Raw genomic sequence first — 19,636 nt, 5'->3', positions numbered from 1 at the left:
TAAATATAAATATGAATTATGTTTAAATTTTTTTAATAATTTTAATAAAATATAATATTAGTTTATTAAATTTAAATTTATTAATTTTTTATTTAATTAAATCAATAAAAAATTAGCTTTTTATTTTTTAAAATAATCAGAGGTTAGTAAAAGTAAATTTACTCCGCCTTTTTTAAAGTCCGTTACAGTCCTTTGTTACAGAGAAGATAAGTCAGGAGTTAAATCTCTGTGGAAATGAAGAGTATTTAGTTTCTGGAGTTAAAAAAAAATTATTAGTAGAATTAGTTTTTCTGTATTTAAGATATTTATGATTTGATTTTTTATATTTTTAACCGCTAGTATGCAAAAATTAATTATTAAAATTTTTAAAATTCAAATGATATTTTAATACATTTTTTTATTTTTTAAAAAATACTAATTAATAAGTTAGGTATAATATAGAAACCAAACAGGGAATTCCTAATTCCACCAAAGCGACGTAGTTTTGCGATTAGATTATTTATCGCAAAAAATAAAAAAAAAAGAGAAAGAAATCCACATGGTATACTATGAAAAGGAGAGCATTTGATTAAAACTCTCCCTTGCCTTAATACTTACCAGTTACCACCTCTGCTTCTCTAAACCCTACTCTTCTCAAACCACTACGCCGCCGATGAACCGCTAAATACCAAATTTTGTTAACGGGTCTCGCTCTCTCCCTTCTTTATCTGCTTTCTTTTGTTTCTTTGCTTAGTTTTTCTTCTACTTTATATAGATACATTTATGATATCCCGGTGACGAGAAATTTAGTAATCTGAAAATGTACATGAATAATTTTTCTTCGTCAAGAAAAAAAAAAGTGGATGCTCCCTTTGTGCAGACATTAAATGTATGCAAAGAGGTTGAGGAACTATTTCTTGGTTTCATGTACTAGGTGGAATTTGGGCGAAATGCCGAGGGATATCTTTTTTCTTCTTCCTCATTTCAAAGGAATTATTTTCATTTTATTATTTTCCGTTTCTTTTTTTGGCTTTATCTGTGTATTCACGTACTGGGTTATTCTTTTTCCTTCCAGAAAATTATGGGTTTTTTCCCTAGGAAAAAAAGCTTTGATTTGTAATTTTTGAGCAAGAAGAATTGGGATTTAGGTATAGGGTATAAGTGTGCCTTGACTGGATCATTTAAATTCAGATTTTTTTTTCTTTCAGCTTTTGCAGTCTTGCCAAGAATCACCCAGTTTGAGCAATGCTATGGTATCTATGAAGCTTTGTTTTGGTTGTATGTAGATATCAAAGCTTTAGCTGATGTTGTTGCTTGGGCTTTAAACCCTTCACTCCCAAATCATTTTTTTTTCTCAGCTGTATCAGATGAGCTTAACCTTGTTTCTTTAGAATTTTGTGTTTATGGATGTTGATTCCTTTGAAATTTCATCTATTTATGCAAAGTGATTATGATAGGTGTCCATGCTTCCTTGTGTTATAAAATGAGATATGATATGGTTTTATCCAATTATGAAATGCAATGCTTATGAGATTTGGCTCCCATGGAATTGAAGGATTATGGTGAACTGTTCTGCAAACTTGTTTCTAGCTATATAATGTTTTTTTGACTTTGGAGAAGACAGTTGCAGTTTCTTGGAGTTGCAAGAAAGGATTTGATCTCTGTACATCTCAAGAATACATGGCAACAAGGCAATTGAATGAAAATGATTCACATAGATAACTCCAGCTGATCTTGAGTTGTAAGAGCTAGATGGAAATTTTGAAGTGAAGATGGACTTGTATTGTGCAGATTCTTTGATTATTTGCTTTGTTCTCGTTTATAAGCTTTGATATGTATCATTCTTAATTTTAACTTGGATTTAATCAATTTGTTTAATTATTTCACTAGTTTGATTTCTCTATTTTAAAAAATATATTAAGATATTTTTAATTTTTTTAAAAAATTATTAATTAATTATTCTACTAATTATAATTATAATTATTAAATATTATAAAAAAAATTTTAAATACTTTTAAGGAGGAATTAATAGGTAGATTTAAAATGAGAAATTAATTAATAATTTTTTTAAAATTATAGAAATTAAACAGTAAAGTTTTTAATTGATAAAATTAATGAAATAATTAATAAATTTTATAAAATATTAAAAATATTTTAATATATTATTTAAAATAAAAATATTAACTAGTGAATTTATTATATTATAAAAATTAAATAACAATTTTTTCATTTGTTTATAAGCAGCAGGGTATTAACTTTATGTTGTATCCATTTATGCAGTTTTTGAGATGCATCTTTTTATACCATGTGGGTATCATTTTGTAAATTTACTTGTCAATTTTAAAGTTATTAACTAACGATGTTTAAATTTTTTAATTAAATAATCATTTTGAAATAAATGAATTTATGTCGTAGCTGATATGATATCCAACCAATCAAGGTATTTTATTAAAGAAAAATGCAGCCAATTTAATTATTTTTTTAAATTAGATTAAAAAATAAAATTATATCTCATTTATTAATTGTTCAAAACAATTAAAATCATTCTCAAATGAATTCGATGTAGTTCAATTTTTATAAGCTACAAAATAAGTTAAGATATAAGTTCAATTAAGCTTAATGATTAAAAAATTTAATTCATTTTTTTAATTAGGTTTATATATTTTTACTAAAAGATTATCTAATATAATAATATTTTTAATAGTAAAATATTATTTTAATAATAAAAATATTTTTTATATAATAAAATTTACTTTTGTAATTTTACAAAACATTTAATATATTTATATTTTTTTAATTAAAATATTATTTTATTATTAAAAAAAATATTATATTATATTATATTACAACTTGTCACATGAGTTTAAGTGGTTTAGAAAAAAGTACAGAAGGTTAATAGTGTGCCACGAATAGCTGATTCCAATGTTACTTCATAGTTCATATCACCAACGTTGATAGAATTGAACTTTTAAAAACGACGTGAAAAACGTGGGAATGTAAGATTGATTTTTTTCCCCATTTAGCTAGGGCATTGAATAGTGATTAAGTTCTATTTGGAAAATATTTTTTTAATAAGATAATTTATTTTTTATTATTATTTTTTAATTTAAAAATAAAAAATTAATAAACTTTTATATAATGATATTAATATAATAAGAAAAAATTAATTTTTTTAATTTTCTTAAAAATAACTTAATTTTTCTTTTGATTAAAAATATATTCTATATTAATTGTGAATAATATTTTTCAAGAAAATATTTTTTATGAAAGATACTACAGTAAGAGCACTAAAGTAAGCATGTGTTAATTGATGGAGAAATTATACCAAAGTTTTTATATATCTGAACCTTTCAGCGTACTTAAGTACAATCGATGAAGTAACTCTTATCAGGAACCTGAAGTTGCCTCCTGGATTATCTATTTGACAGACGTCCTGCTATTTGTGATGCCTTAGAAGTTGCATGTTCTCTGGCTTTTGAACAATTACAGCGTTGACTGTGCTTGAAGTTGTTCCTGCTCAGCATTCCAGGGTTTTAGTTAAGCAGAACCATTGAATTTCAGGGAAACAAAAAGTAGACAAGTGTTGTTCATAATGAAAATATAAAAAGGGAACCAGATGTGGATATTCACCTCTGTCACAAAGAAGGCGTGGAAGCCGTATGGCACCCTGTGGGGTAATTCAACGACTGCAACAGGGTCGCTTGACATTGTTTTTGCATCAATCACATTCACTGATGATTTTCTGCATATTAACCAAAAAAAAAGAACATCAGAGAATATCCCCCTTGACTACTTGATAGAAGCAAAAACAAGTCTATATAAACCACCCTGATCCTCCTATTAGTCCTTTGTGTGAGGGAGGGGTTGTACAAAAGAGTTTCAAAGCCTGATGCTCCATCAGTGGATATACATCAAATTTAAATGAATCCTTGGGGAAAAAAATCTTATTTCCTTCATTTGGTATCAAGAATCTTATAAAATTTCAATTTAATTAATTTCTTTTCTAACAATTCCGTTGTTTGGAATAAAGGAATTTAATTATTTTTAATTTGAAAATTTTTAAGAGAGTTGAATTCTTGTTTGTGAAATGAATCCTGCCAAACAAAGGGGTTGATGTTCGTAGACGGTGGAAGGAAGATGATTATTGAAGGAGAAGGTTACCCAGTGTTTTCATCATGCGTAAAGAATATCAAGTAGCCATCATCTTCCTCAGAACTGGTGCCAGGCTCCCGGGGAACAAATACAGCTTCTGAACCAAATCTACCAGGTCCCAGATCAAAGATGCCTTTAATATTTCCTCCAACTTCAAGCTTTGTTTTCCCCTGCTGGGGTTCAGCATGTAGATCAAATTTGATGATCCCAGTTACCTTGGCAATGCTATCCAGAATGGTTCCATAGACGTACCTTTGCTTCCTAAATTCAGAGGATAATCATAAAATAAAAATGTTTGGAAAAAGACAATTTAATATGATCTATGTTAAGAGTGAAGGCTACCTGCCAGTGTAGCTCTCATTCACCCTGGGAAAATCAACAGCAGGTGCTGATAGTCTCTTTTGAGAAGCCACACCAGTTTTCATGTTGAACCTCATCTCATACCTATTTAGAATAACACCAATGAGAAAACACATAGAGAGCTATTACAAAATTGACGGGAACGGGTGATAATTCTCTTACAGTTCATTTGCAAAATTCTCAAGTTTTTCTTTGACATTCCCACTGACCATGTCTAGATCTGGATTCTCTAGGCGGCAAGTGATCAAAACAACTTCATCCTCCTCCTCCCAAGCATTGGCTAGTAGAAAGTAGGTAATAAGTCAGAATTGACAGTTCTGGATTGTCTTAGACATTAGCCAATAGAAGTTGTTATATATTGATATTCCCCAATAGAACATCTAATACAGTGTAAAAGCCATAGGCAATTTCCAGGCGGCAATGGATTATGTACCACACCAAAGGAAACGTCAACTTTGTGTACTCCAAACGGCTCCAAGGACAAGCCAGCATACTCTCCCAACCAAACCAAATAATTTTCTACCTTTCTGGTGAATCCAAAATGAAGACAAGCCTAAATCTAATTATTTATATTACATTTTTCACATTAACATACTATTTTGTATTCATGAATTTTCATAGAAAAAAGTTATATGGAGTCACTGATTGAAATTATATAAAGGGCCCAAAGAGGTGGGTAGGTCAGCGTTTTCAGAGAGTTGCCTATTTCTAAGAAAGAGTGGAACCATTTCGAGATCCTCGAACATGTTTGAGGGTTCAACGTGAATATTGTCACTTCACTTAGCATAGGAGTCTATCTCTTAGGAATGATCTCCACCATAGAAAGAAAGCCATCTTGTTCATCAACTAATGTACACAGGATTATGAGGCTAGATACAAGCTGTCTTGCCGATACAAAAAGCAGGATTAAGCATGAAAACCTAAAATTACAATACATGCCGTCTAAGCATGCATATATCGAAATTTAAAAATATAGGTAATCACATCAACTTAAAGTAATGATATGTTAAATGGTCATTGGAAAGTAAGTGGCCTCACCATTGTGGAATATGAAGCAATTTGGAAGCTCAAACCATCTGATTTGATGATCATCCTTTGCATAACGAGGAAGGACACCAAAACGAGCTTTTTTTGTAGCATCAAATGTGAATATCAGCTTCTTGTCTTTCACCATCTCCTGATAAATTGTTGCAAACATTAAAAAAAAAATTGCTGAAAAATAAATCCAGAAGAATCCAGCGTTGGTTTGAGGCTCCACTTCATCTACTTTGGTTTTGATTCAACTCATATGAGGCACTACTATTTTTGACAAGCTCTGTAAGAGGATGAAAATGATGGAAAGCAAAGGAAATTGATTTTCTTGCAAATGCATGATTTAGAAGCAAAATTTGTGGGTAAACGACCATGTGGGTAAAAAACCATAGTTTTCTCACTATGCATTTCTTTATTCAAAAAATGAAACAGATTTAACGTTTAAGGGAAGCATCTTTTTGGCAGAGACTACAAGTGGTAACATCAGTTTTTTTTCAATTACAACAGATAGAGTAAAAGGAAATAACTTTTAATTTTTCCCTCCACTCAAAAAAGGCTTGATTGATCATATCATAACAATAATGAACAACTGTCCTATTATAATCAAGTAGTTCTTTCCTTTCAGGATGCATTTTCATTATATGCACAAAATTCAAGAATCATAATATGCTCTTAGTGTTCCATGCCATACCCAGAAACTGCAAGAACACAAGAAACACACCTTTGGCCTGAAGTACAAAGGAAGATCCAAAAAAATTGCATAATTCTCAGTAATTGCAAAGTCATGCATCATGATGGGGTCTGATATGGTTATTGGTACTGGGTCATGCATGACGCCATCCTTTGAAATAACTCTGTAAGTTATGTACGGGGGTTCATGTGCATAGCCAAATGTAAACATTTCTCCTGCATCCAAGGAAATCATATATTAAAGATATTTGACTTTATAAAACTAATTGATCTAAGCTTCCTTCATGAGGAGGATATTACCAGTATTTGGATCAACCTTTGGATGAGCAGTGAAGGAATGCTTGAGTCTCTTGTCATAATCTAACATGCCAACAGTTTGTAGATCCCCATCCTCCAAAACTTTAACCACATCTGCAGGATATAATGGCAATAAAAGAAAGAAATAAGCGCCAAATAATCTGGTTTTCAAGAAATTCTTTGATCTTTATTGAAAGTGAAAACAGAGAGAGAAGCTAAGCTTACAGGGTTTATCAGCCTCTTGCAGTGCTAAAAGTTTTCCATGGTGATAAATGAGAGCCGTATTAGCTGGAAGAGGGTTACAGACAAATTAGTTTCTACTAGGATCAACATCAAGATCACCCAAAAGACACACATAGGTAGAATTTCCAGTTCATATTAGTTCCCCAGGAGAAAAAAAATGACACAAAATGTTCCAAACTTTCAAGAGATTTGCAAGGAAGCTTCCTCTGAATTGAAGATTAAACTAGCCAAAAAGTTTTAACTGCCTATCAGACACATGCCTACACAAAGAGTATCTTCTTACATATTTAGCAGAGTGGATGAGAAAAGGACATTCATTACTCACCCTGTGCAATAATGTGTTTAGAACTGCAATGGAAAGAAAATGGCAGATGTGCACAATCAAACAAAATTATCATATTAAATAAGTAGCATCATCGAGAAACTCACCTGTCCCATTCCCATATGACATGTCCAATACTTTCAATTTTGCTCTCAGTATCTGCATGTTAACCATGAATAGTCCAAACAGCCCCTTAAGATCTCCTACCTGCAAATGGAGATTAAAATATGGAAAGAAAGTTATTCAATATATACATATATATATATATATATATGAAGCATGAAGTTGAGCCATTCTTTGACTGGCGAGACAAAGCATAAGAGGTATGATAAAGGATACTGAAATTTGAAACCAACAATGCTCTTCAGAGAGTAAACTTCTAAAGTTGCTGTGAATTAGGATATATACTGTATGACTGTAATTTCAAATGTACAGGCACTAAGATGTAACTCATTGTAGTCCTATGAAGTACAAACAGAAGTCTTCCAAAAGAAAAATATCCATATAATCCTAGGCAAATATGAGTCCAGAATATATCCTTTCAACCAAAAGAAGCTTTCAACTAAGCAAATATAAGTTATAAAATATATATATATAGATAGATATCTGTTAAACGGTAGAACTCCAAGGTCAAGTACTTAATATTCTTTCATTTGAAGAATAAAGCCTTCACATAAAAGTGTAGAAGCTTTAGGTGCAAAAGTGATAAGCCATAATGTGCTTTTCCTTATTTGAAATCCTTATTCATATTTCAAATAACATGAATTGATTTTAAGGTGGTCAGTAATCAGTACCATACCTTCATAAATTTGGAACCTCGGAAAAACTCTTCTTGTTGAATTCGCGATGTCCTCACATAGCGACGGACATAAGTTGCCTTTCCATTTTTGATCCGCATACCATGAATCATACTGCAAATTTGGTGACAAAAAAAGCTTAACTGAAAAAAAAAAGGGGAAGAAGAGAGCCATAATAACATTTCAACAAGGATGGTCCTCATAAAATAAATCATCCACCCATCCTTCAAAAGTGTATGATACCACTTATATTAGAGACCATAGATTTATGAAGAATCGCATATCAAGAATCAAGAATCATATAATTTGCTGGAACACTACATAATAGTTTATAGCCATGGTCCTGGCACACAAATTTACTGTGTTGCAGCAGAGGATGTACTATGACAAATTGGACCAATTGAACCCCTCTTTTTTTTTTTTTTTTTTTCAATCACTCTTTATGTATGCCTATTTTCGTCTGAAGGGGCGACTCAGATTTAATTCTGCAAATAGGATATAAATTGACCCTCTTTTTATATAAAAAGTCTTTTGCCTCCAGAATAAGTTCTTTCCACGATTCCACCCAGAAAAAGAAAAAAAAAATTCCTGAATCCGCCCGCCACTGCTGTTAAGTGTAGTGGAATCAAGCAGATGACTGATTCTGCATTTGGTTAAGGAACATAAGACGCCAACTCCACAAAAACTAGCCTATAATATAATAGACACTGGGAGAATTACTGCAGGAGAACAAAAGGAAAACAGAAGTAGAATATTCATATTCCCTTTACAAAATTTTCCAAAAGATCAATGCAACGAATTCTATTAATCTATTATGATCAAAGAAGCAAAGTTCACATACCCATCTCCATCAAACCTGCAAAAACGACAATAAAAGAAAAAAAATTAGCACATATTACATCTACCCGAACGCGGTCCCATTTCATTTCCATTAACAAAAAAACTTAACTCCCAATCCATAACCAGAAAATAAAAACAAAAAAGAACAGAAATAACTAAATAGGACGTACCAGTGGTATCCAGCCACAGGTGCAAACTTCGGATTAGGACCTACCCTCACAAACTCGCCATTCAAGCAATCCTTCAAGAATTTAAAAAATTATGAAAAGAAAAAGACTATGGGAATATCAAATTTCACAGCAACACCAAATTAGAATCTTTAAGAAAAAAAAAATCAACCTAGTAAGCTCAAACTTCTGTACTGAACTGAATAGAAATAAAATTATATTAGAGAATGTAATTAAACACTTAGTTAATAATATATATATATATATATATACTCACAGGAAGGTGACCTTTGACAGAAAGGTCTCTGACTGGAGGAGTTTCATCGGTAACCGGAGCAAAGTTACCAGAGAGATAATGAAGGGGCTTAGAGGCATCAAACATTAATTTCACAATCAGTTTTTCCAGCAAGTCAACAAACTTTGAAGCGAGTCCTTTTCTCGGCTTCGGTTTCACCTCCACGATCGGAACTCCGGCTCCGCCACTGTTTCCTTGCTTCTTCTCTACCTCCGATTTCTCCTCCGCCATTTTATTTGGATTTTTCTTCCTCTGGCTCTAGTGGAAACGAATCAGTGGAAAAAATATAGTAACGATGGAGGGTATCTCTCGTCTTTGTGCTGGTAGTGGAACTGCCACGTGGTTGGATTTTATTTTTAAATTATTAATTGGAATTATAAAAATTAAATAGTTATTTTGAAAATGTAGGAGTTTTAAAATTATGGAAACTAATTAAGTTTAAAAATATTTTATTCACTTATATATTATTAATTACATAAACAAATAAAAAATTAAATAATAAATAATTAATATTAAAAAAATAAAAATTTCTAATGTATTTGGAAAAGTAAAAAGTTGAATAATTATTTCACATAAATTAAATAAAATATATTTAATATTATTAAATTAGTAAATTTTATACTGTCTTTTTTAATAAATCTTCACTCTGATTAATTTATTATTAAAGTATGCTTAAAATTAATAATTTTTAAAAAATATATATTAAATAGAAATGCATTGAAAAATTAATATATTTAATATTATAAATCAATCTATAATTATGTCCAAAAAATTAATTTATAATTCAAAACAGATAAAAACAGAGAACTAAGCCTAATTATTAATTTTCTTATTTGTAGAGACAAAGACAGGTTGGAAAGATGTAGCGGCAGAAGCATCCTACGGCTTGACGACGTGGCGAAGCCGCAGACCAGACAAGCAGAACGAGTCCACGTGGCTCTCCTCTGACTTGTAGAAGAATTGCAGTCTTTGGCATCTTACCTTCCGATGATTCCGTGGATTTGATTTACTCACCTCGACCACCACGGATGGTCCGATTTTTAAAAAGACAATTATTATTGGATAATTAAATTTGTAAAATTTTTTGTTATTTTAAATATTTATTTTTTTACATTTTATAACATCATATATATTAATTATATATTAAATATTTATATTATTTAATTTCTATAATTTTAATTATATATTTTATTAATTTTTATAATGTTAAATATTTATGCAATTTAATCTTGTTAATTAAAATAATTTTGGATTAATCGGAATTATCTGCTTTTAATCAAGTTTAATAATAAGTACTTTTATTTTGTTTTTTTTTTAAACAGTTGCTAAGAAATTTTAAAAATCAAATAAAATTTATAGAATCATATCTTAAAAATTCAAGATAATTTAAACGCTATTTGTTTATTAAAAATAATTTATAAATAAAAAATATTATCCTCAAAACTTTGCATATGAAAATATTTTTTATGAAAAAATTTTTTAAAAAATATTTTTTATTATTTGATTGTAAGGTTAAAAATAAAAGAATATTAATAAATTTATATAATTATATTAATAATATTTTCAAAGTTAAAAATAATTTCTTTTTTTGAAAAATTAAATTATTTTCACTTAGGTTACTCATTGATTAGAAAATTATTTTTCATTAAACAATTTCTATAAGATTCTCTATATTGACATCAAGTGTTATGTTTGTCAGCGAAGGTGCTGAATGCGTGAGTTAAAGTAGTCATGCTTTAAATTGAAAAAATTGAATTAAATTAAAATTTTAATTGAATATTTATTTTTTTAATTTTTAATTTAAAAATTTTAATTATTTTAATTATAAAAAAATAAAAAAATTGAATCTGTTAATAATAATAATATATATTTTTATAATATATAAATATTAAATTATAATTAAAATTAAAATATTTTAATTAAATTTTAAAATATAAAAAATAAAAAATAAATAAAAAAGTCAATCCATCAAATCAAATTCAATCAAATCGAATTAAATTAATTTAATTTAAATTATTTTTATCTAAAATTAATTTGATTTAATTTTTATAAATATTATTTTTAATTTTTAATTTTTAATTTATTTAATTTAATTTAATTTAATTTTAAATCAACCAATCAAATAATTATCCAGCAGAACTTATTTAAATTTAGTTAAAAAAATCCATCAATTTGATGGTGCCATTTGTGAATGTTGATATAAAATAATTTGAGGAAGTTGAGGAACACACGGCAAAGAAGTCTCATTCCCTTAAGAAAATCATTTTAAAATAAAAAATTAATTGAATTATCATAAAATTATATAGGCATGATTGTTACATAAAAAATGAAAATTTTTAAATAAAAAATAATTAAAATTCTTTTATTTTAAATATAAAAATTATTTAAATTAAATTTTTTCTAAATTATAATTTCTAAACAAACGGAAAGAATCCATCTTCAAGATTTAAGGCTTGACATTTCTCATTATTTAGCCTTCATGGGCATGTTGATCAAAGCGCATTGATTTGTCACTTTTATAGTTATTGATGACTATTGAATTTTTTTGAATTTTTTTGAGCTCAAGAGATTAGCATTGCCCTAAAATCTATCAAATTCTTTTTAAGCTGACCAGTCCAGCATTTTAATCTCTCATTTAAACACGCAGGACAGATTGAATTAACTGCAAACTAAGATTCAATAAGAAGTAATCTAATCCAGTGATGTGACGTGTGGAAGAATAGCTAGCCTAATTACTTTGCAGTCTTGCTTGCATATACACGCCGAGAGAATTAAATATTCACTTAGCATAAAAAAGAGTTCTGACATATCTATATGTACGAGTATAAAGATGAATATTACCGTAACGGAACGACCGTTAAACATTATTAACAAATAAAAAAAATGTAAAAAGAGAAATCAATTAAGTTTACATGAATTTCAGAAAATCAACAATAATCTACAAATATCTTTCAACCTCTGTATTCTACATTAACCCTTTAGTTTCCCAATTTAATTTATATATATTTGAATTCATTTAACATGACGAAAGGTGTTAAAAAGATTAATTAAATTCAACTAATTCAAATAAATAAAGTATTTTACATTCAATTATATATTTTAATCTTAATTTTATTTACTCTTTTTTAGTTTTTGTATTGATTTAAATATAATATTAATTAGGTTTTTTATATTTTTATTATTGTTAGGATTGTAATAGCTTAATTTAATTATTTATATTTATACTTTTTAATCTTTTAAAAATTAAAATTAGCAATATTTTTGCATATGTAATATATTTTGCAGACATATTATTTTATTTTTTTGTAATTATTTCATATATTAATTTCTATAAAATTAGAATTAGTCACATTTCTGAAAAAATATTAAAATAATTTGTATAGTATTATTTTAGTTTTTTAATTTCTGTAAAATTAAAATTAATCAATTTTAAAAAGTTATAATAGTATGCATAAATTATTTTAATTTTTTTATTTCTGTGAAATTAAAATTAAAGTTATAATTTTTATTTTGAAGTTAATTTTTCTTTTTTGTATTTTTATTATTAGAATGTAATTTGCAAAATTTAGAAGTTTATAATTTATAAAATTAATTAGTTTTTTTTATTTTTTATTATTAATGTAATATTTAAATTTAATTTTTTATAATATTTTCTAATTTATATTTTTCAGTTATGTTTTAATTATTTTAATAAAACATAAACAGTTAAGTGATTTGAGATCTGAATGAATTTATATTTGATAATTAGTATAATTAATTAGATAACATCTGTTTTGATAATTGATGGAGTGTGAGGCTAAGAAATGGTTTTAATGTTAAATAATGAATAAAATATATTGAATTGAATTGATTTTGATAACCGCCGAAATTTTTATATTTGGAATAGGGTCGCGTCTGGAAGAAAAATACTGACCCAAGGTCTATCAAACGAATCGGCTTCAAACTACAAATTCTAGCTCAATAATGCAAAGCGGGTCGGACATGCCACATGCACATGTCCATTCGAAGAAAGTCTAGTATAGTGACGTGACAAGAGATAGGAGAGCAGGCCAACATATCCTTACATACGCATAGTGACAAATATAGGTGACACTATTATAACAACAGAGAAGTAACATATTTTTCTCTGATCAAACTTATACGATTACTGTAAATTCTATTTTTTAAATTTTAGAATATCAGATTTATTATTGCAAATTCAAATAATTAGTTTGATGAAGATCATTTAGATCCCAAATTAATTCAAACTAATATTTGAATACTCTTAAAACTCAAGTAATAGTTTTTAAAATTTAGTAAAATTCGGTTCATATCTTTTTATAACAAAAGAGTCATTTTATTAAAAATACCATTAATTAACGGATTAAAAAATGCAACTCAAATTAAAGAGAATAAATTATTACAAATATTAAACTTATAAAATTTAAATTATTATAAATTATTAAAATTAAAGATATTGTACTATTATAAAAAAGCGATTGGACCTTCATCAAAATGCAATTGGACTGGATCGTTTGCCTTTTAGTTTTATTTATATGTACTCTGTAACTTTAGCCTAACCCATTGGACCTTCATCAAAATGCAATCTATTATGCATTTAATAAAAAAAAAAACTAAAATATTTTGGTCTCACAATTTATAAATTCTTGGTGATTATCCAACCTGGACGATCTTCATCCTCTAAGTATTTTGCTCTAAAGAATAAATAATCCTTGCTTTAAAAAATATTTTAACTTTTTAAGTAAATACTAATCAAAATACTATTTTTAATTTAATTTTAATAATATTTATTATTATTTTTAATTCTTGAAACTTAAGTACATGGTTTTTAATGTTACTAATAAAAATTTTTAATTAATTATTTATACTAATATTTTCAATAATACTAAAGATTTACTAGTTATCTTGACATTTTCAAGGAATAACACACACGCATATGCAAATTTAGGTTTTATAATTTATTTTAGGTGGAATTACTATTAGGTTTATGTATTAATTTTGTTAAAAATTAAATATTTAATTTCTATTTTTTAAAACATACCGAATTAAAACACTTTATTTATTAATTATATTGGATTTTATTTTTAAAATATTGATATATTCTGTAACACTACAAAAAATTAAGAAATTATCAACAAAAATTTTTGTCGGTAAAAACTGATATTTCGTTGGTGAAATTTTCAGTAATGAATCGCCTCGTTAGTAAATTACTCACTAACGGAATTAGTGTCTGTTGGTGACACTAACGAATCACCAATAGAAATTTTGGTTGATGACACTAACGGATTTCCAACGGAAATTTTCTTTAGTGTCACTATCAGATACCAACGGAAATTTTCGTTGGTGTCACCAATGGATCACTAATGAAAATTTTCGACACTAACAGATCACTAACGAATCCGTTGATAAATAGAGAACGAAGAATATAAATATATAAAATTATAGTTACTAAATAATTAAAATATTTAAGATTAAAGTAATTCAATAAAATTTTTGTTTGACATCAGAATTAAATATTTAATTTTACAAAATATGTAGATATTTTATTATGATTTTCCTGTATAAGTTGCTTATTAATGGATAATTGTCTTCTTAATAATTTGCCTTCATATTCTGACTTTACTAATTAATTAATATCATATTTTAAGCATGGATTTTTATATAATTTAAATAATTAGATATATATGAAGATGTTTAAAATTAATGATTGGATGGATACAAGAGCCTACATATTTAGATAAGATGAACTCAACAAAATTTAAATGTCTATTTATATTATTAAGGATTAATATCTAAATAAAACTCTGATTTGGTAAAAAATAATTTATGATATTTTGAATATTCAGAAAATAGGGTTTATAATGGTCTCCTAATCTTAATAGGAGAAGAACACGTTTCTCTCCTTTTATCCATTTGCTTTTTGTCCACCGGTGATGTCTAGCCGCTTCTCTTTATAGTTTCTTCTGTTTTTGTCGCTTAGATCCATACGTGTAGATGTGTCAGAACCCCTCCACGTCAGACAGACGGCCATTTAATTCCTTCAGCGTGCATGCGGATAGGGCTGCGAAATGATCGGGCCGCGAAATGACTAAATTAGCTATTCTCCTTCACGTCATGTCACCGGAATGAATTACTTCCTGTTGGACCCGGACTTATGATAGGCTCGATCTGTCCCATGTGTCCAGATCGGGGCTTGCAATGTCGAGTCGGTCTCCTTAAAGATCCATACGTGTAGATGTGTCAGAACCCCTCCACGTCAGACAGACGGCCATTTAATTCCTTCAGCGTGCATGCGGATAGGGCTGCGAAATGATCGGGCCGCGAAATGACTAAATTAGCTATTCTCCTTCATGTCATGTCACCGGAATGAATTACTTCCTGTTGGACCCGGACTTATGATAGGCTCGATCTGTCCCATGTGTCCAGATCGGGGCTTGCAATGTCGAGTCGGTCTCCTTAAAGAAAGTCTAAGGACTTTGGACCTGTTTTCTTTTTAGGGTCTGAGTTTATTTCAAGTATAAAAAGTCCGATGGTTATCAATTTATATTTAAAAAATATTTTTTATTAAAAAAATTTATTTTTTATTACTTAATTTTAATTTAAAAAAAATAAAATTTATTAATAAATTTATATATAAAAATTTTAATAAAAAATTTAAAATATGAAAAATAATTTTTTTTAATTAGAAAAATATTTTTTATTTAATAAAATTTTCGAGTATTGCAAACGTTAATAAATAATCATACATTATCTCCATCAAATGATTTTCATTTATTAGTATATTTTTTGCACTGAGTATATATCTAATAAAATAAGATCAACTATATATATATTTGATCATAATTCCGTTCCTTGTGTTAACATTCTTTACTTCATGTTTTGGCACTTACCAACAAAACCCATATGCTGATTTTCTTGAACATGACAAGAAAATTAGCTCCAAGCTTTCTAGGCAAACAAACACTTCTACTACTATAAGTTCATCAAACAAAGTGTTTCTTAGTGATAATGAGGTATGAATTAATCATGATCATTTAGTTGTTAATTCCATTTCTTTAATTTTCTCTGAGAATATTAAATTTGAACTTTTTTTTTTTCTGTTGGGATTTTTTTAGGTATTGAAGCATGCATGGGACAATGCTTGTTCTTCTAAAACAAGTGCTACCATTGTTGTCCCTAAGGACACAACTTATCTCCTTAAACCTATCAAATTTTCAGGTCCTTGTCAATATGAATAGCCCTAACGCTGATGGAATCCATGTCACTGCCACCCAAAACTTGAGAATAAGAGACTCTGTCATAGGAACAGGTATACCAACTATGTTCTTTAGATTGTTTTTTGTTTAAGTTGCTGTCCTGAAAATTAATCTTATTAACGTTTGTGTAAATGTTTTTTTTTGGTTGAAGGTGATGATTGTATATCAATAGTAAATGGGTCCAGCCATGTTGAAGCCACAAATATTGTATGTGGACCTGGACATGGAATAAGGTCTTTTTCTATCTCAGCAATTTGTTCCTAAATTATAAGACATAGTAAAAAATATCCAAATTTACAACACGATTTAAATTTATTTCTAAATTATTATTAAAATACCAAATAAATTAAAAAAATTGTAATTTATGCTATTTTAATTTTAAATTTATTTCTAAATTATATTTTTTTAAAAATAAAACTACTAATTGTATTAATAAAATTTTATCAAATAAAAGAGATATCATTCCAAAAGAGAGACGATTATACCTAATAGATTCTCTAACTAAAATATGAGCCGTTAGAGTAATATTACGACGAACTCATATAACAGAAATGTCAGTTTTAGAATCTAATAAAAATTTACGATCATTCAAAATCAAAAAATATTTCTAAGTGCCTGTTTACTTTTCTTAACATGCAGGGTGGATTTGATTGTGCAAAAAATATAATATTTTAAAATATTGTAATGAAGAACGTGAGCAATCCTATTATCATTAATAATAATACTATTGTGATCAAGATGAACCATGCCCAGATCAGGTACTTATGTTTTTTTTTGCTTTAAGGAATAAAAACCCATATCAGCATTTTTTTTTCCTAATTAATGGCAGAAATCAGCAGAGCAGTGCAAGTAAGAAATGTGAAGTACAAGAATATAAGAGGAACAAGTGTTTCAGCAGTGGCCATGACTTTTAATTACAGCAGAACATTCCCTTGCCAAGGAATTTCATTGCAGGATATCAACCTTGGACCTGCACTTCAACATCAGCTTCCTCAAGCTTATTGTCTTAATGTTAATTTTACAAATATAGGCAAAGTTCCTCCTCACTGCTATCGAATATGACCCCATTCATGAATAGTTATTGTGAGAGATAAAATGAAATAATTTTTTTAATTTATAAAATTTTTATTTTTAAAAATAAATGAAATAATTTGTAAATGAAGTATATATTGTATTTTTTTTATAAAATATTTTGTAAATTTTGTTTATTTATAATCTAAATTTATAATAAGAATATAAATTTAAATAAGAAAATTCATTAATATATCTAACCACAAAATAAAATGAAGTTTTTTTGTTTGGGAAGAAAAATAATTTTAATTTTTCTATTGCTTTAATTCATGGAATCCAAGATGATGATGATGATTACTTAACAATCTGACTTTTGTTCCATACAATTTTGTGATAATAGTAATTTAATACAAGGAATTAATTAAAATAATAAACCCTAACCAACTTGTAAAACTAATTATTTAACTCTTAATACTGCCAAGTAATATTAATTAATTTAATGTGAATTTAGCAAAACCCACGTTCTAGGAACCATCTTTAGTTGAGTAGCTTAATTCTATTCAATCTGCAGAGAAAATTAGAGAAAATTACACAGTTTTTTTTTTTTTTTTTTCTCTCTTTGTTAAAGGTGAATGTGTGTTCATGTCCCCGGTCCTCTGCCAGATCGAGCCATGACGAAAAGAGGTAGATCCAAAGCCAATTGGAATTCAATAGATTGATTGATCCATCAAGCTCATCTAATCTACAGTTAAAAAAGGGTCGAACTGTTCGAGAGTCTAGACCCGCTAAAAGAGAACGTCTGATGTGATAGGGAATAGGAGAGTAGACCCAGCTATGTCACAGCTCTATCAACACGCGTGCTGGAGAAGAATTAAATAGTCGTCTAATGAGAATTGGTAGACAGATATACCCATACGTACGGATATGCGTGACAGAAATATGTGGCACTATAGCAGTGATCTGTGTGACAGGAACATGTAGTGCGTGACAGGAACATGTAGCACTATAACAGGGTGACGGTTATGCGTTACTAGAAGATAAAGAAAATAAAAGAATAAAGAGATAATACATGATCTCTCAAACTAAAGTTACACACCCTGTAATTTCAAAACATCTTGTGTTATTCCCGTTAGGCGAGAGGTAATGGCATGGATTTTTTAAATAAGAAATATTGACTTTGAATTTTGGTTTTGAAAGGGAGCGATTGATTTCTTATTTAGACCAGTCCGGTATGAATCTGAATTAATCGAATGATATATTAAAATAAAAAGAAATGTATATATAGGATGAGAATTAGAGAGAATAGAGAATACAAAAGGAAGAATCTAGACACCATTAGGTAATCAAATACTTCAACAAATAGACATGGCACTCCATTGATGGAACATGTTTTCTTCCAAATTCTTTTCCTTTTTGCTACCCCACAAATGCACATTCATGTTTCCCATTTATTTACCACAAAGGAAAAAAAAAAAAATCAAAGGAATTTTTTTTTAAAGAATTGAAGATAGATACATAATCTCTGTGACATTTAATTGAATTTTGAAAAAAAAATAAAATTTGAATAGAAATAAAAGAAGAATTGAAGATAGAGGGTCTAATTATTTTTTTCTTTGTGTTTGATTTGAATGAAACTAAGAATATGATTTTAAAAGATTAATTTAAAAGTGGATTTTAAAACATGTATTACTACTAGAATCCTCTTAAATTTTAATATCAAGTTAATGTTTGAGTAAATGATAAATAAATTAAAAGAAATGTTTTGAATTTGATGATGTTGGGCCTCTGGCATTCAAGCTGAGATCGAGTCTGAGAAAAGAGACAGACCAAAGCCCACTAGAACCCATTAAGCAGGTCAATCCGTCAACATCACATTCAACCCATACCTAAGGCAGGCCAAGCTGTCCGAAGGGCTGTACCTGTTAGAAGGGAGTCTAACTCGCTTAATATGACAGGGAATAGGAGAGCAGGCCTAGTTATGTTGCGGCCCTACTACCACCACGCGCGCCAGAGGGGAATTAAATGACCGTCTGACGAGGATGGACAGGTAGATACGCCCGTACGTACGGTTCTACATGACAGAGACAGGTAGCACTATAGCAAAGTAACTGTTATGCGTCACCAAAAAATTAAAAAAAAACAAATAAAAGAGAAAAACGTGGCTCTCCAGACTAAATTTACACATATTCAAAAAC

At 28.5% G+C, this 19,636-nt stretch overlaps 1 protein-coding gene and 1 long non-coding RNA gene across 2 annotated transcripts; one reads left to right on the top strand and one right to left on the bottom strand.

Annotated features, from left to right (window-relative positions):
• The first annotated feature begins 564 nt into the window (after positions 1–564).
• LOC110624534 lies at positions 565–1,868 on the top strand. Its single transcript, XR_002489434.2, has 2 exons — positions 565–684; positions 1,600–1,868. It is a non-coding gene; the product is annotated as an uncharacterized LOC110624534 (long non-coding RNA).
• Positions 1,869–3,286: 1,418 nt separating this feature from the next.
• On the bottom strand, positions 3,287–9,446 carry LOC110624878 (carotenoid 9,10(9',10')-cleavage dioxygenase 1). Its single transcript, XM_021770298.2, has 14 exons — positions 9,157–9,446; positions 8,883–8,953; positions 8,714–8,728; positions 7,875–7,986; positions 7,183–7,282; positions 6,736–6,798; positions 6,514–6,624; positions 6,245–6,429; positions 5,530–5,668; positions 4,654–4,771; positions 4,474–4,575; positions 4,141–4,392; positions 3,610–3,721; positions 3,287–3,492 (listed from the first exon to the last, which is right to left on the bottom strand). The coding sequence occupies exons 1-14, from the start codon at positions 9,403–9,405 to the stop codon at positions 3,463–3,465; spliced, it is 1,659 nt and encodes a 552-aa protein (XP_021625990.1). The 5' UTR covers positions 9,406–9,446; the 3' UTR covers positions 3,287–3,462.
• Between the last annotated feature and the right edge of the window lie 10,190 nt (positions 9,447–19,636).

Source organism: Manihot esculenta, chromosome 10 (assembly GCF_001659605.2).
Source record: "Manihot esculenta cultivar AM560-2 chromosome 10, M.esculenta_v8, whole genome shotgun sequence".
NCBI classification, from domain to species: domain Eukaryota; kingdom Viridiplantae; phylum Streptophyta; class Magnoliopsida; order Malpighiales; family Euphorbiaceae; genus Manihot; species Manihot esculenta.
Note: the sequence above shows the minus strand (reverse complement) of the source record. Positions and strands in the feature narration are given on the sequence as shown.

Excerpts from the sequence above, each read along its gene's own strand:
- LOC110624878 (XM_021770298.2), bottom strand. The coding sequence starts at position 9,405 with ATGGCGGAGGAGAAATCGGAGGTAGAGAAGAAGCAAGGAAACAGTGGC. Across the intron at positions 8,954-9,156 it reads CTGTCAAAGGTCACCTTCCT|GATTGCTTGAATGGCGAGTT; the intron begins GTGAGTATATAT and ends AAATTCTTGAAG. Across the intron at positions 7,283-7,874 it reads GAGGTTCCAAATTTATGAAG|GTAGGAGATCTTAAGGGGCT; the intron begins GTATGGTACTGA and ends CTCCATTTGCAG.